General features: G+C 36.7%; 1 protein-coding gene and 1 long non-coding RNA gene across 8 annotated transcripts in view; one reads left to right on the top strand and one right to left on the bottom strand.

Moving 5' to 3' along the window:
• SENP7 (SUMO specific peptidase 7) overlaps window positions 1-18506 on the top strand; it is a 195086-nt gene that overhangs the window by 20077 nt on the left and 156503 nt on the right. For all 6 annotated transcript variants that reach the window (XM_056793414.1, XM_056793411.1, XM_016433431.2 and 3 more), the window contains exon 3: window positions 13608-13712. In XM_056793414.1, the coding sequence (XP_056649392.1) occupies window positions 13608-13712 (105 nt within the window). The remainder of the gene's footprint in view (window positions 1-13607; window positions 13713-18506) is intronic.
• LOC103098964 (uncharacterized) overlaps window positions 4624-18506 on the bottom strand; it is a 47410-nt gene continuing 33527 nt past the window's right edge. Inside the window, exons 4-5 of one of the 2 annotated variants that reach the window (XR_008911094.1) lie at window positions 7932-8010; window positions 4624-6537 (exon numbers count right to left, since the gene is read on the bottom strand). This is a non-coding gene — a long non-coding RNA (uncharacterized LOC103098964). Of the gene's footprint in view, window positions 8011-18506 lie in introns of both variants that reach the window. The other variant, XR_467095.3, reaches the window with a different exon arrangement.

Below are 18506 nucleotides of genomic sequence, written 5' to 3'. Positions count from 1 at the left end.
TGTTCTTTCTTGTAAATCCCTTCCTAGTTGTTCAAGATCACTGCATTGCCACTAATGGAGAAGTCTATTAAATTCAATTGTACCACAGTGTATCAGTTTCTGTGACTTTTTCCTTATGATCTCTTTGGGGTACACAAGCCCAGCAATGCTATGGCTGGATCAAAGGACAGACAGTCTCATAATTCCCAATTGCCCTCCAGAATGGTTGGATAAATTCACAACTCTACCAGCAGTGCATTAATGTCCCAACTTTGCCACATCCCCTCCATCTTTGCTGCCTTATTGGCTTATTTTTAGCCTGCCATATTTTAAAACTGGACCTTTGTCTACTAAACTTTGCTGCTCTTCATTCCTCGTAATTGCTTACTTCATGTGTGTTGAATTGAGTTGACTACTTGGTGTCTTATACTAGTATAGATTGTGACAAGGAAATCACTTTTAAAAGACTGATATATATTAATTTAAGATCGCCAAGGAATTCAGCTATGTAATTCCTAAATGAAAACTCAAGTCAGCCGTCAACCTTTTATAGAGTTTAATTACAGACAGGAGGAAGAAAGGAATTAGAGATAGAGAGAGAGAGGGAGAGAGAAAGGGGAGAGAAGGGAATAGGGCTTAAATACCCCCTCTGTTTAGGCTGGGCCAAAGGGCCCAAACCCTTAGATAGCTGGGGCAAAGAAAAGAGATCAGTCCCTATTACTCACGTGACCAAAATGGAGAAACAGTCTCAGAGGCCCCCACCTTCAGCTTCCTTCAGAGCAAGCTTCTCAGAGCACCTCTCCAACCACTCAGAGCCAAAACTCTCCAACCACCCCCCAGTCCTCAGACCCCTCTCTCTTTAAGGAAACCATCCAAGTTCCCTCCCCTCAGTTCTCACATCTACCAATCACTGTCCATCATTTTCCCTGTGCCAATGGTGGCTCTAGCTTAACCCAGGACCGCCCAGAGGTCTGTGGCTTTGCACATGTCTGTTGGAGGTCATATTCTCAAATAATTAAATTTTGATCTATGCTGCAGCCCTTCCTAAATCCTGTTAGGACTGAGTGGGGTGGAAATTGTATTTTCCAAGACCTGATTCTGTCATTCCAAGTATCTCTATTGTATCAATTCTAAAATCAATCATGACTCAAAGAAATTCCTGTTCTGTGCTTAAGCATAGGTCAAAGCCCTTTCCATTGTTCAGCAAAAGGTTTCTGTCCTAAAGTAATCTTAAGAAGGGAGGAGAAGGAACCTCCCATGCCAATGGGGTTCACATTCCAATACACTATCAGTAAGAAATTTTCCAAGTATGAAATTTCCCAATGGTGAAATTTCCAACATTTATAAGTCTAAGAAATTTTAAGGTTTACAAGATATAGATATGATATAGCATATAGGTGTAGTAGATATGGACATGAGGCTTATTACATAGTGCCATGGAAGTTGCTTTTTATTTTTATTTATTTTTTTCCCTTTTAAACATTGTTTTATTTGGTCATTTTCAAACATTATTCATTAGAAATATAGATCATTTTCTTTTCCTCTCCCCCCTCCCACCACCCCTCCCATAGCCGATGCACGATTCCACTGGGTATCACATGTGTCCTTGATTAGAACCCATTTCCATGTTGTTGGTATTTGCATTAGAGTGTTCATTTAGACTCTCTCCTCAGTCATGTTCCCTCAACCCCTGTAGTTGCTTTCCCTCGGTGTTTTTACTCCCACAATTTGTCTTCTGCTTGTGGATGGTGTTTTTTCTCCTAGATCCCTGTGGAATGTTCAGGGACATTGTATTGACACTAATGGAGAAGTCCATTACATTCGATAGTACCACAATGTGTCAGTCTCTGTGTACAATGTTTTCCTGGTTCTGCTCCTTTCGCTCTGCATCACTTCCTGGAGGTTGTTCCAGTCTCCATGGAATTCCTCCACTTTATTATTCCTTTTAGCACAACAGTATTCCATCACCAACATATGCCACAATTTGTTCAGCCATTCTCCAATTGAAGGGCATCCCCTCATTTTCCAATTTTTGGCCACCACAAAGAGCGCAGCTATGAATATTCTTATACAAGTCTTTTTCCTTATTATCTCTTTGGGGTACAAACCCAGTAGTGCTAAGGCTGGATCAAAGGGCAGACAGTCTTTTATCGCCCTTTGGGCATAGTTCCAAATTGCCCTCCAGAATGGTTGGATGAATTCAGAACTCCACCAGCAATGAATTAATGTCCCTACTTTGCCACATCCCCTCCAGCATTCATTACTTTCCTTTGCTGTCATGTTAGCCAATCTGCTAAGTGTGAGGTGATACCTCAGAGTTGTTTTGATTTGCATCTCTCTGATTATCAGAGATTTGGAGTACTTTTTCATGTGCTTATGCCTGTTCATGTCCATTGCCCATTTATCAATTGGAGAATGACTTGATTTTTTGTACAATTGATTTAGCTCTTCATAAATTTGAGTAATTAGATCTTTGTCAGAGGTTTTTGATATGAAGATTGTTTCCCAATTTGTTGCTTCCCTTCTCATTTTGATTGCATTGGTTTTGTTTGTACAAAACCTTTTTAATTTGATGTAATCAAAATTGTTTATTTTACATTTTGTGACTCTTTCTATGTCTTTCTTGGTTTTAAAGTCTTTCCCTTCCCACAGGTCTGATATGTATACTGTTCTGTGTTCACCTAATTTACTCATAGTTTCCTTCTTTATGTTCACGTTATTCACCCATTCTGAGTTTATTTTAGTGTAGGGTGTGAGGTGTTGATACAAACTTAATCTCTCCCACACTGTCTTCCAGTTTTCCCAGCAGTTTTTGTCAAATAGTGGGTGGAAGTTGCTTTAAAAAAAAAAAGATTTTTACATTATAAAAATAATCATTTATTTAAAAATATTCTGTTTTAAAGGTTTTGCTTAACTGATTAACCTAATTGCACATTTCTATTTTGAAAGTGTTTTTAATAGTGTATGCTTATGTATAAAGGCATTTTCCTAGAATTTTATACTTTAAATCCAGTAATATCTGATTCCTACATTTATTTGATATAGTTCCTTTCTTCAGAGTCCAAGGTTGTGTTTTGAGTTCTGTAGTTTGCTACATTTGATATTATTAAGTTGAAATATGGCCCAGGATTAGGAACAGAAAGGGGGGGAGGAGAAAAATAAGAAATTAAGTTTAGACTTTTTATGGAGCAACAAAATGGTTTTAAGTCACTTTATTGATTTACCCAAATTTTTTGTCTTTTATCATTCTTAAATCTAAATTCAAGTCAATACCATATGAGTCAGGGGGATAACTATAAATTCTTTCTTTTGACATCCCTTTCTTCCTCCAACCCCTACACACATAGAAAAGTATACTTAGAGAAGTAAAATATAGTGGTTTTTCTGTTATTTATAGTCTTTTTAATTTTAAGTCAAAGTTCCTTATGGAGTTCACTGTCTTTGAGCTCCCTCCTAAATTTATATGGTGTTATTAAAGAAAAAAATACTTTTTTTTGTTTATATGGCATAGTTATTTCTGAATCTCTTCTCCTGTCCTTCACCTTTTTACTTAAAATAGGAAGGTGCTTTCTTATCTCTTCTCAGGGTTCAAGATTGATCATTATGCATTCAACTTTATTTTAGTGTCCTTTTCATTTACATTATTTTATACATTGTATATATTTTTCTCTTGACTTTGCTTAGCTTACTTCAATTTTCATCAGTTCATACAAGTTCTTGAATTCTTCATATTCATTGTTTTTTGCAGTGAAATAATATGTCATTATATTTGTATACCAGTTCAACCTTCCCTTAGTTGACGGGCATACTTTTTAAAAAATCTGGATAATTTGAAAGGACCTAACTTCTGCCCCCAAATACATGCTATGTCAGACTTTGAAATAGTACTATTAGTTTAATTTTAAAATTATTTTTAATTTTTTAAATCTATTTTTAAAATTATTACCCTCTACTCTTTTTTTAATGATCTATTTTGAAATGTTTTCCCCATGGGAAGGTTAATATATTAAACTATCAGCTATTAGTGAATTAGTTTGAATTGGTTTATTATACTGAATTCATTTAAAAATATTTAGCTAACGTGAGGGTAATTGATTAGGGGAAGGAGAACATGACAATTTTCGAGCATGGGGTATTATCTCTTTTCTCTTTTCTTTCTCATCAAAGTTCATCCATTCCTTTTGCTTTTTGTCTCCTTCACCCTATCTCATATGAAGAGGTAGGCCTTCTTTTTGGCAAGGTAAACATACAGATATGCACAAGTTTTTCCTTTCTATCCAGTCTTCCTAAATAGATTACCCCTTCTATTATACCTATTTTCTTATTTATCTTAAATTTCTTCCTTTCTTATTGTCTGCTACTCTTGTTTCCTACAAAGTATGTCCGTGTCATAAGTCCCTTCACGTCTCCTTTCATTCTCTTCTTAATTCTCTAGTCTTTCTTTTGATCTCATCATTCAACTGAAGCTATCTGCCCAAAGATACTAATGGTTTCTTAATTGCCAAATTTAATGGCCTTGTCTATACCTCCCAGGAATTTTGTGAGGATCAAATGGGAAAATATTTGTAAAGCACATTGTAAACCTTAAAGTGCTATATATATATATATAACTTATCATCATCATTATTATCATTGTCACATGCATAGAGAAAAAAAAGAAAGGTATCTCTGTTTTATTTAGGAGGTTGGCCCTTTGCTGACAGTAGGGGCAGGGAGTATCCTTTATCAGGCATAGGACATTGTTTTCCAAATTCTACCAGTTCAGATTCCCAAATTTCAAGAGATCAGGGTAGTGCCTTCAGGGTATAGGAAACTGACTGTAAGTACTATTCCTTGGAGAAAGCAAAGATGAAGATGGCACTAAGGAACAGGTCATTTGAACCAGAAAAGTTGGTGGAGGAGCTACTCTGTTAAAATGTGTCCCCAGCTCCATTATCCTTTCCAGTGTCATAATATAACTAACTCCTTCTGGTTGCTTGGATGGAGATGAGGGTTATAGAAGAGCCTGACCTTCCCCACACCAATATTTGACCAGTACAGAAATGTCCCCCAAAGAGTTATAGATGGGAGACTTCTCAGACAGAGGGCAGACCTCCCTTGACACAATGCTCTAGATCTTGAGGAGAAAGATGAAATCCTGTTCATGTTAATGAAGGTTAGAGTTCCTTCCAAACTGACTTCTGCTGGCAGAGATTTCAACATAGGCATGTAGGTATCACATCAAGCATGGGGAGTCACTGCATTTTCTATAAGTTGATGGAGCTGAGAGGTGACACCAGACTGAGTACGATCTAATTTGACCAAAGTAAATAAAGCTTCTGGAATTCTAGTCCTTAGCTTTTTCTCCTGTCACACTCATACCTAAGAATAAACTAATTGTCATTCCATATCTCTCCTGCTTCTTGTGGCTAAAATTATTGAAGAGGCTATCTCTAAAAGGTTCCTCAACTTCTTTTCTTTTTACTTTTTTCCTTAATTCTCTACGTCCAGTGTTTGACCTTATCATTCAACTGAAGCTACTCTTTCCAAAGTTATTCTAATAGTCTCTTAGTTGCCAAATTTTTTGGTCTTTTCTCATCCCTCAGTGAAAATACCTTTCTGTAGCCTTTGCCACTGTTGAGCATCCTCTTCTCCATACATTCTAGGTTTTGTTTTGTTTTTTAAACCCTTACCTTCCGTCTTGGAGTCAATACTGTGTACTGGCTCCAAGGCAGAAGAGTGGTAAGGGCTAGGCAATGGGGGTCAAGTGACTTGCCCAGGGTCACACAGCTGGGAAGTGTCTGAGGCCAGATTTGAACCTAGGACCTCCTGTCTCTAGGGCTGGCTCTCAATCCACTGAGCTACCCAGCTGCCTCCACATTCTAGGTTTTAAGGACTCTCCTCTGCTGCCTATCCAAGAGTTCTTTCCATCTCTTTTGCTGATTCTTGGATCACACTTTTCAACTGTGTATGACCCATAAAGCTCTTGCCTGGCCTTCTTTTTTCCTTCTATACTATTTCACTTGATTTGGCTCCCATGTATTCAGTTATTGCTTATATACCAGTGATTCTCAAATCTCCTTATCTAGCTTTATCTTTCTGCCAATCCCCAACCTCACATCTCAAAATGGATGTTCCACTATGCTCAAAGGGCCCTAAAAGACTGTCTGTCCTTTGAGCCAGCCATAGCACTGTTGGGCTTGTACCCCAAAGAGATAATAAGGAAAAAGACTTGTACAAGAATATTCATAGTCACGCAGTTTGTGGTGGCAAAAAATTGGAAAATGAGGGGATGCCCTTCAATTGGGGAATGAGTGAACAAATTGTGGTATATGTTGGTGATGGAATACTATTGTCCTCAAAGGAATAATAAACTGGAGGAATTCCATGTGAACTGGAAGGACCTCCAGGAATTGATGCAGAGTGAAAGGAGCAGAACCAGGAGAACATGGTACACAGAGACTGATGCAATGAAGTAAATTCAAATGTAATGGACTTTTCTACTAGTAGCAATACAATGATCCAGAACTATTTGGAGGGACATATGAGAAAGAAAGCTATCCGCATCCGGAGGAAGAACTGTGGGAAAAGAAACACAGAAGAAAAATGACCACTTGATCACATGGGTCAGTGGGGATATGACTGGGAAAGTGAACTCTAAAAGATCACCCCTAGTGCAAATACTAATAATAAGGAAATGGATCTTGATCGATGGCACATGTTAAACCCAGTGGAATTGTAGGAGGGTGATGGAGAGAGGGAAGGGAAGGAATATGAGTCTTGTAACCATGGAAAATTATTCTAAATCATCTAATTAAATAAAATTAAAAAAATCAAAATGGATGTTCCATAGTTATCTTATTTTTTTACTCAACAAATGCTTGCTTGCTTTATTTTTCCCATTTACATGTAAAAACAATTTTTGGTGTTAGTTTTCTGACATCATATTCTCTTTCTTCCTCCCACCTTCTGAAAGCAATTTGTTATTAGTTATACCTGTGCTATCCTACAAAACATATTTCCATATTTGTCATTTTTTGGAAGAAGACAAATTTAAAAATTTTCGAGAGTCGACCTGTGGTTTCTTGAAACCGAGGATTGCTTGTGGCTAGGTCAGACAACTCAGGCGAATGATGAGTGGGAGACAGCTGGGTTCTCAGAACCTGGTGCTCAGGCATCACAAAGCTATTCCGCCAGGCACAGGGTTCATGTTTATTATATACTATAGCTCAGTGGTTACATGCTTTTCTGGCACACAGTCATTTTTCAACATATATAATTTCTTGTAGGTAATTGGATATGTCACACATTAATTTCTAACAGATTGTTTAATTAACATTCTATGATCACCTTGCATATCATGTTGCCACAACAGAGAAATATGTGATAGGGGCAGGGTAACCAGGGGGTCAGTTCCCCCAAACTGTGGGATGACCAGCTAAGAGAATCATTGTCGCTTTTAATCAGCTTTCGTAATCAATCATAGTTACTTAGGCGATAGGTAACAAAACATTTCACAGCTAGGTATGGGGTTAAAGAGTAATTTAAGACAGACCAGAATCAGGAATTTCCTCAATTTTAGTGTTAGATTTTTCTTGTGTTTCATTAAAGCACCATAACAATGTTACCTGGTTATTGTACACAAACAGTATCAGTGAAGTATGTCACAGCAGCTTGTGCTTACAGGAGTGATTGATGTACCTGTGTGTTTGGCTTGCAATGGGTGTGGAGAATCTGAATGTGATTTTGCTGAGAGAGAAAGGAGGGGATGGTGGGTAATGATCTTTAGGTTTTATTTCTGTGAATATAATCTTTAGGGTATTATTCTAGAGGGACTTCAGGGGGACATATGTATAAATCCTGTGAGTATTTGCTCTCATATTACTTCTCCTGTAACTGGGGAGAGATCAAATCCTAGCCAGTAGTAAAGGAAGTTAGTGGGAGAAGTCACATAGAGGGGGTTGAATGGATACCTCATCTTTTCTGAAGGCTGCTTTGCAGCTTTCATTCTCCAGCTGCAACTCTGTCAGACAGTGTGGGTTTGGCGACTTCCTGCAAAAACAAAACAAAACAAAAATAAAGACGAATAGTGAAGAATAGTTGGCTTCAATCAGTTTGTAGACTGTATCAATTCTTTCTCTGGAAGATAGCATTTTTCATCATAAGGCCTTTGTGGCTGTTTTGGATTATTGTGCTACTGAGAATTGCTAAGTTATTCACTTTTTCATCATATATTACTGCTATTGCTGTGTATGATGTTCTTTTGGTTCTGCTCACTTCACCTTGTATCAGTCCATATAGATTTTTCTAGAACTTCTGAAATCTTCCTGCTCATCTTTTCTTATAGCATAATATGTATTTCATTACAATCATATACCCTAATTTGTTCAAGCCATTCCCTGGTTCATGGGGATCTCTTAATTTTCTAATTCTTTGCCAAAAGCTGCTGCTATAAATGTTTTTGTACAAATACAATTTTTGGTGTTAGTTTTCTGACATCATATTCTCTTTCTTCCTCCCACCCCCTTTTTTGGATCTCTATTCCATAGATATCTTAAATTCAGCATGTCTGAAACAGAACGCTTTATTTGTCTTCCCTTACTCCCCCAAATCTTCCCCTCTTCCTTACTTTCCTGTTACTGTCAAGGGCAATCTATACTACTTGTTTCCTTCTTTTTCAGATCCTCCTTAGTCCTTGTGCCTCCTCTCTGTTGATTGTTTTCAATATGCCTTGTATATAGCTTATTTGAACTAGTTATTTGCATGTATGCATGTGTTTTGAATGAAATCATTGATGTGGACCAAAATTTACATATATATATGTATAGAAGACATTCTGCACAAAAGTGTAATTATTTTTATAAGACATGCACTGAATTTCTGAATTTGTTAAGTGTGCTACCATTCTTCAGTTGTGTAATAGATAGATACTTGAGGGTGTCTATTGATGCTTCTCTAGATGACTAATGGATCAAGGTTTTGCCTACCCTCCTTCCTTTACCTTCCACTTCAGAAGCTTTCAGCTTCCCCTCCCCCTTTCCCTTCAAGTCACTCAGGGTAAACTATGAGATTTCAGAGGAAATACTCTTTTCTCTTGATTTCTCAAGTAAGGGGTTTATTTGGGGAAGACAAGACAAGGGTAGAGGATAAGGTAAGAGGGATAGGGTTTCCTATTCTCTACCAGGAGCCTTGGTTTGGAGGATATTGGGGAAATGGCAGTTCTGTCACAACTGTGACACAAAGTCTGTCAGGGAGGTATGAGGACAACTGTATGTCTTCTTTTCTTCTATCCAGCCAGGTAACCTCAGTCAGTCAGCAAAAGCTTCAGGATCTTTACCATCAGCCACAAGCAGTCATAACTTTTAGTTCACAAGCCTCTCCCCCAGCTCCAGAAGCCAAAAAGGGTCCAGTTCAGAAGCCTCTCAGTCCAGTTCCACCTGGCTTAGCTCCAACTGTCTTTCTCGGGAACATTCCAAATGGAATGTTCCTTTTGATTGACACCTCTTCTGTCCTTAGCTTTCTGTCTTGCATGCATGCCTCCTCTACATTCCTCCCTTTTTTGTCTTAAAAAATTTTGCACCCAGCAAATTTTAATGATACTTTCCTTTCATATATTTCTAACTAACTATTCTTACCATATACTATCTTCAACATTCCTTTGCCCTCCCAAAATAACAAATCCTAACTTATCTTAGTTATTCTTGTCTACCTAGATCTATGCTTAGATTGGGTATAGGAAAACGGTTTAGGTAATAGGGATTTACATGAACATGGTTTTTACATAATAAATCATGTAACAATTTTCAAACCATTTCAGCAATTTCCATAACATTTTGAATATGCAACTGTCTCATCTCCTAATGTCTATAAATTCAACTAAGAAAAATTTTCTATCACTAACAATTGCTAACCTAAAATCATGATGCAATCTAACTTCTATACTTAAGTAGTTCTATGTCTGTTTCTGCTTTCCTAAGACTTGAACAAATTCACTAAACTGTCACTATTGTCAGAATATTAATAAACTATCCTAACATAGTTATCTTATTAGCACATTAGTATCTACATGTGTACATAAATTGTACTTGTTACAAGTTTACATATGTACATCCATATTTCTTGTTCATTATTTCTGTGAAAACTCATGCAGATAAGAAATATCTTGTCTGTTTGAATTTTCCACAGAAAGTTTATCTCAGTGTGACTTTGTGTTATGCAGCTATGCTGTACGGTGTATACTTACCCATTCCATGAGATATCTTCCTTTTCCATGTAGGATGTGCATGCATATATGTGATGTTAACATGTATGATGCATTATTATATATCCTCATGATCAAAAGTCTAAACTTTCACAGTCCTTCCATGTCTTTTGATGTTGCTTGTATAAAGTCTGTCTTCATCTTCTGGTCAGCATACCACTCTCCTGTATTCTTTTACTCTTGATTGAAGACCTGTGTTCCTCAATTTAGGAAGAACTTGGAACAATCATGAACATGCATGCGTGTATGGTTTTTACATGTATATGTATATAAGATTGAAATTTTCATGTGCATGGAAGTAAGCTGAGTTCTTCATGAATGCTTGCTTGTCAGAATTCATCATTATTCTTCATGTGTGGAAGTAAGCATTACATGTGTTTATCTTCATGCATGTAAGTAAGCTTAGCATATGTACATCTTCATGGGTGGGTATAAGCATAATAGTATTGGGCATAAGTTCTTAGGAATTTGTTAAGAATATTGATTTGAAGTTTGGTAATCGTTTCGATATTTGACTTTTTTTTTTCTCAAGGAGGTTTATTGTATGTGTTACTTTAGTTCTGTCTTGGAGATAGAATTTGAATTTAATGTATTTAATAAGGTCATGGTGTTACATTTTCATTTGAAATAACATTGTTTCTTGCTTTTCTGTAACTATGGTTGGCAGAGACTTTGTATAAAATGTGTAGAGACTGGCTACTAGTCTTTTAAATGCATTTTTTTTTTCTGTTGTATTGGCTTTTGCAGTGCTTTCCTTCGTTTTCCATAGGCTTTTATTCTTAGGAACTGTTATAGATTTCTTCCAGTGCTAATCATGTTGCTGCTCATGATTGTGAGGTTTTTTTTTAAATCAGATGTCATCTGTATGTATCTTAATTGATGACATGATCACATTGTTGTGTCTTGTGAGGTATTTGAAACTATGAAGTAATATCTTCATGGTATACCCTCCCTCTCTCCCTTTCCCCAGTAGTGATTAATTTAGGGTTAATGTTGAGAGAAATGGATAACCTTTTTCAGTTCTCAACTACAACTTAATAGCAAATTCATCCAACGTGAATCTATGCTTCCATAGCATTCTAGGTGTTTGTGTCTGCCCTAGTTATGAAGTTAGAGTTGTATGCTACTAGTCTTCATTCTCATAAGGTTTTTTGTAGTATGTTACCCTATGGAACTACAACTAATCTTATAGCATGGAAGGTATTTGTCATGTTTTTGGAGTTAGAGAATAGAAGCGAAGTTTTATCTCTGTATCTCCTTCAGTTCCCTAATATGTTCCTTGATATCATCCTTCCCATTCAAAATCTGTATCTGTACAAGCCATGTAATTCAACTTCTCTATAAAGTCATCTGCATCACTGACCCCTAATCTTGCATAAAGTTCTTCTAATGGTATACAACTTGTTCTGTGCCCAAAGAATATCTCATCATCATAATCTTGGTGAAATTTTGATTGTACTGGTTTCAGGTATTCAATTTTCTCACTTGTGTCCCACACATCCCCTTCTTTGTCTATCTTTTCATAAAGCTTATAAAATTGATAAGGCATTTGTTCTAAATCATCTTGATCCATTATTATTACACCCTCTGGTATTCTTTTTGATTCTGTATCTGAATCAGACTCACTGAATCCAATCACTATGTTCTTTGGATTTTTCTCAGTGTCATGAAAACGTGTGTCAGATTTTGTTGTTAACTCTGGCTTTGTGTGTTGATCTAAGCCCATGTCACTATCTTTTATCTTTCCCAAATCAGTTTCTGATTGTTTCTCACTACTAAGCTTTAGATTTTCATTTTGAATTGGTAAACTTGATGGCATGGGGTTAGTTTCTTCTCGTAGATTTTCAATGCTGTTAATAATCATAGATCCTACTCCATCACCAGTCTGAGGTTTATGCTCATTTTCACTCTCTTTTGACTGTGTAGAGATAAGAATCTTTTCCTCTATGTTATTATTTTCTGGGAATAAGTTTATTACAGCATTTTTCCCTGCATCATCAGTAAGATGTGTGCCTTCATTCTGTCCCACATTAGTGCATACATATGTTTCTGAATTTGTAGCTAAGATGTGTACAGTAACTAAATCATTGTTCATTCCTTTGCTACCCTCAGCCAGCTGCATATGTGGCTCAGTTAATTTTTTTTGATTTGAGTCATTTCCTATGTCTTCACATGAGGTTGAATGTACAATATCCTCTACTACATTGGAACATGAATCTAAATCATAGCTGTTGTTTATCCCACATAAATTATTTGGCTAGATTCCCCTCTGCCACTTAGAAAAACTGTCTTAGAAGAAAGTTCTCTAATAATAATTTGATTTCATTTGTACTCTTTTTCTTGTGTGGATACTGTACAGCTTTTTTTTTCCTAAATCTCTCATCTCATTTGCTATTTGAGATGTTATTTCCTTAATTTCTTCATCAATTTCTTTTCTTTGTCTCTGCCTTTCTCTTGATTTATTACATGTACTATCACTCACAGATTCACTTTCTTGCACTGAATTTTCACCATTTCCCAACTTTTTTCTATTATTTTTAACTGCAACCTCTTTTTCACTATCTCTTCCATCTTCATGTACCACACTATATACCTTATAGGCCTGGCCTCATAATTCTTTCCTAACCATGTCTGAGTACTTAGGTTTAGCTCCAGAGTTAATGGCTTTTTGCATCTCTTGCAAATCATTTGCTTGCTTAGTGGATTTTAGTTTGCAATGAGAACAGCAAGAGGAATTCTGTTTTTTTGTATATGTTGTGTAGTCTTGTCATTGACTTTATATTTCTTCTTCAAAAAACAATTTTTTTATCAAGTGACCTCTCTTGTGGCAGAAGAAGCATTGCCTAGTCTCTCTAGTTTCTCTCTCTCTCTCTTTTTTTTTAACCCTTACCTTCCGTCTTGGAGCCAATATTGGCTCCAAGGCAGAAGAGTGGTAAGGGCTAGGCAATGGGGGTCAAGTGACTTGCCCAGGGTCACACAGCTGGGAAGTCTCTAGTTTCTCTCTGCACTGGTTTTGGTTTTGTGTAACTAGATTTTGTGTAAGTCCTAACCGAGTTGAGTTTCTTGATTTCCTCTATCTCCTTATCTTTTAGAGTTTTCTCTGTTACTTCTAGTTTATCTTTCAAGTCTTGCATTTGTTTGTGTTGATCTGTGTGATTCTCATGGAGATAACTGGCTGTTTCACATAATTCTATGAGACTGTGTCATACTTAGGGAAATAGTGCTTACAGAAGTTCTTTAAATGAGGTGTGCAGCCCCTCAAAAACTATCTTGCATGCATGCCTCCTCCATAGTTGCTCCTTTTGTTTATCATTCAGAGAAAATGGAATGCCTGTCATTGAATCTAAGTACTTGGATTAATATTAAAAAGATGACTTTTTCTTTCTAGTTTCGCATACCAAAGAAATCAAAGTCAAAGCCAGAAGATATTCAAGTTCAGGCACCTCAGTCAAGATTCAGAAGCTCAGACAGATGGGACCACCCTTTGCAGGGGGTAAATGAAAACTACTTTCTTTTATGTGTACATTTTAAAAAGTGTATAAAAACTTTATTAAAACCATTTTAATTTTTCTGTTTTGCCCCTTGTTTTTTTCTAGTTATTCATTTGCAGTTTTAAACTTAGTGATTCTTGCTATGTTCTAAGATGCTGACTTATTCTTGTTCTATCTTCACGTGTATCTTATTTTGCATAATTTGGACATAATTGCATAATATAAAATACTTTATAAATCAGTTTTAAATAGGCCACGTGTACAATTTAAAGTAAATTAGAGTCAGTTTCACTTTTTGTTTTGTGTTAAGATTTTTCTGTATTGTTTTTTTTAAAGAATGACATAGATATTTCTAAAAGATTTTTCGGTTTAGGAAAGTAAGACACTTCAAACACTGTGTTCCTTTTTTCATTGAGGGAGAGATAGTTAAAACAGTGAATTACAGAACCAAGATCCAGGAAGATTTCAACAGGCTAGAATGTTGAGTCTAATAATAATAATATGAAATTGAATAGGGATAAAAATAAAGTCTTGCACGTGAGTTCAAAAATAATCAACTTCAGAAGTACAAGATGGGGAATGGTATAGCTAGGTAGCAGTTTATCTGAAAACTCTCTTGGGGTTTTATGAATCAACAGTGTGTAGCGAGCAAAAAAACTAGTGCATTTTTTTTTTAAACTTTACCTCCCATCTTAGAATTAATACTCTATATTGGTTCCAAGGCAGAAGAGTGGTAAGGGCTAGGCAATGGGGGTTAAGCAAGTTGCTCAGGGTCACATAGCTGGGAAATGTCAGAGACCAGATTTGAACCCAGGACCTCCTGTCTCTAGGCCTGGCTCTCAATCCACTGAACTACCCAGCTGCCCCCTTGCAGCTTTAGACTATATTGAAAGTAACATGGTATTCAGAACTAGGGAAGCAATAGTTCTGTTGCAGTATGTCCTAGTCAGACCACATTGAAATATGATGTTCAGTTCCAACCAGGTGACACATCCTAGGAAGGACATTGACAAATTGATAAGCATCCAGAGGAGGTCAGCCAGAATAGAGAATGACCTGGAGCGCTTTTTTGATTTCACTTCATCCTGAGCAATTATCTTTTTTTTTAGTTTTCTTTTGTTTTTTTTTTATATTGTCTTCACTTCTGTAGGCCTTGAGATCTTTCCACTTAAAGATTGATTGAAGAAACTGGGGTAAAGACAGAAGACAAAAGGAGGGGAATATGATTGCTATTTTCAAGTATTTGTCAGTGATGTGGAAGAGGGATTAGATTACTGCTTGGTTCTTGAGGGCAGAATTAGAAACATTGGGTGGATGTCAGAAAAAGAAAAATTTAGACTGATATAAGGAAAAACTAGATAATGACTATAGTTATCCAAAAGTGGAAAAGTCTATTTTAAGAGGTAATGAGTTTCCCTCTTTTGGAAATCTTCAATCAGAAATGCAGTGACTGCTTGGCTATTTTGTAGAGAAGATCCTAATTCAGAAATGGAATTGACTAGATAGATGACTTTTGAGATGATTTGCCTTTCAAGTCTGAGATTCTCTGATTCTTTTAGCCAGTATCAGAAATTTCCTAGTCAAAAAGACCTTCTTCTTTTGCCATCATATAATTTTTGATCAATTACTCATCTGACTTCTTCAAACAAAAAATTTATCATCAGCATTATTTGTTTTAATTTATTACTTAGATAGAATCTTCACTTGAAACCCATTATGAAATTATTTAGCTGCTTGTCTTTGGATTTAATAACCATATTTCTAGAGTTTTATTTTTGTTCTCATGTCTTAATCTTTCAATAAAAACAAACAAAAAACCATCTTCCATGCTATAATAATTGCTTCTGGAAGAAAGTAATTATGCATGTGGTGTAATTATTGCATGTAGGAAATCATTTTAACTGGGAGGGAAGATACTGGGCCACTAAGATTTGACTATATAAGGTGGTTAGTATATCCGTAGTTCCAGTATTAATCATTGTTATATTTATAGAAAGTTTCCAACTTGTAATTGGATCATGTTTCAAAAGTTCATTTGCAAGGTGTCTTTTAGGAGCAGATACAAGTTAGCAGGCAAAGCCAGGAAAGAGGTTAGGAGTTCTGGAGTGGGACAGAAGGTTCTTGCTTCCTCAACATTGATCAGAGGTAGGAGTAGGGTGGCTAGTCTGTTCCCCCCCTCAGTGGTCCATTGGGAAGACTGAAGAGAAGGAGTTAATCCTCTAGCCTTCAGCTCCCTTCACATGAGCAAGAAAGATGAGCAAAATAAGGAACAGAACTATCAGACTCAACTCCTACTGCTTTCTTAGCTGCGAGACAAGAAAAAAGTAGGAACAGAATCAAGAAGCCCCTATTTCCTTCCTGACACTCAGTCAGACAGTAAACATTCCTAAACATCTACTATGTGCCAGGGACTGTGCTAAGCTCTGGAAATTCAAAGAAAGGCAAAAAAGACAATCCCTGATATTAAGGAGCTTACAGTCGAATGGAGGAGGAACCATACAGACGACCATGTACAAACAAACTAAAAACAGGATGAGGAGGCGAAAATTAATAGAAGTAAGGGTCTGGAATTAAGGGAGATTTGAAAATACTTCCTGTGAAAGCTGAGATTTAAGCTGGAACTTGAAGGAAACCAGGGAAGTTGAGATGTAGAGAGGAAGAGGAAGAACATTTCAGGGATGGGGGAAAGCAGGTGAAAATTCCTGAAGTTAGGATATAGAGTATCTTATGTGAGGAACAGCAAGGTAGCCAGTGTCACAGGATCTAAAAGGAATTTCGGAACAGTTATAAAGTTTTAGAAGACTGGAAAGTTAGGTAGGGTATTAAAGCTTTGAATTCCAAAAAGAGGATTTAGTATATGATACTGGAGGTGATAGGAAGTCATTGGAGTTTATTGCGTGAAGGAGGAGGGTATAACATGGTTTTACTTAGCTTTAGAAAAATTACTTTGGTGGTTGAGTTGAGGATGGGTTGGAGTGGGGAGAGACTTGTGACAGAGAGACTGACTAGTGGGCTATTTCAATTGCTCAGGCTTGGAGTGATGGAGACCTACACCAGAGTGCAGCATCAGAGGGGCATGTTTTAGAGATAACTGCAAAAATGAAATAGGTCATGGCAACAGGTTGGATGTAAGAGAGGGTGAAAGAGAGAATAAGTAGTCAAGGAGGATATGTAGGTTGCAAGGCTGGGTGATTGGGAAGATAGTGGTGCCATTGATAGTAATAGAGATGTTAGGAAGAGGAGAAGATTTGGGGGGACAAATTTGGTTTTGGACATAGTGAGTTTAAGATATCTATGAGATGCCCAATTTGAGATGTCTAAAAGGTGGTTGAAGATGCAAGATTGGAGGTCATTAGAGACCCTGAGGCTGTAGAAGTAGATTTGAGAACTATCATTAAACAGATAATAAGATCACCAGGTGAAAAAGTATAGAGGGAGGAAAAATGTGATCTGCAAATCATTAAAGGAGACTAAGGAACCATCAGAGAGGAAGGAGGAAAATCAGGAGAGACTCCTGAAAACCTAGGGAGTATTGAGAAGAGGATGATCAACAGTGTCAAAGGATTGAGAAAAGGCCAAAAGATTTAACAGTTGAAAGATCATTAATAACTTTGGAGAGGGCAGTGTCAGTTGAATGATGAGGTTGAAAACTATTCTGTAGAGAAGGAAGAAAAGAAGTAGAGGCATCTTTTAGTGATGGCTTCCTCAAGGAATTTTAGCCACAGGAAGCAGGAGAGCTACGGGATGATAATTAATTCATGCTTAGACATGAGTGTGACAGGAGGGAAGGTCAAGTACTAGAACCAGAAGCCTTGCTTGCTTTGGTCAAATTAAGTCCCATACTCAGGCTGGTGTCACCTCTTAGCTCTATCACCTTAGAGAAAGTGCAGTGACTCCCCATTCTAGATGTAGTCATGGGCCAGATTTGAACTTAGGCCTTCTGAAATAAATTCAACTAAAGTTTCTGTGATTCGCACATATTCAAACACCTGTCTGCCACCAGAGTCTCTTATGGTCTGAGATACTTTACAATTTACTCATCCTTCTCTAGTTTTCTCCCTGTCCTACCTACCCGATTAGTGAATGCTGATTCTATACTAATCTGTGCTGTTTAATTATGGAAATATAACTAAGAAGGAATAGGGCTCCAAACAGAGGAGGCTGGATGTAGCTAATATCTTTCTTTTTGTATTTTGTATTTTCTTATTTCCCCTGTTTGAGCTTTAATAAAATACATTGTTGTAAATTATAGTTCTTAGCAAATCACCTTGAATAAAGTATACTATTGGCATTATAGAAAATATATAGTAGACAGTTCTCACAGTAACTCATTGCCTTCAAAGAAAAACTATCATATAACTCCAAAAATTATAATTTAGCTCTGTGACAGGTCTACAAACTTCTGTAGAGCAATTATAATCTCTTACAACTCATAAAACCAGTCCCTTTAAGTTCCTACATTAATTTTTCTAGACTTCTTAATAATTCCTAATACATAGTTCTACTTTTATGCTTCATTGAAGTATTAAGGTAGCCTTAGACTCAAAGGGTATCTGATTAAGTATAAGCTCTGGAAGTTCAAATCATTCTGGAAAGGCCTGGACCAAGTCTGCGAATGACTAGCACAGTTAAGTTTGGAGAACATAATACCAGTAGGTTGGTTCTTTGCTCTTGATAATCCATGAAAAGAAGAAAAATGCAAAATAAGCCTTAATACTTGGTAAATCCCTTTGACTTCTCCAGTGAATGATAGTGATAAAAAAAGGATAGCTGATGTTAAGAATCATGTTGTTAGA

Source organism: Monodelphis domestica, chromosome 4 (genome assembly GCF_027887165.1).
Source record: "Monodelphis domestica isolate mMonDom1 chromosome 4, mMonDom1.pri, whole genome shotgun sequence".
NCBI classification, from domain to species: domain Eukaryota; kingdom Metazoa; phylum Chordata; class Mammalia; order Didelphimorphia; family Didelphidae; genus Monodelphis; species Monodelphis domestica.
This window is presented reverse-complemented; position numbering and strand designations above follow the sequence as displayed.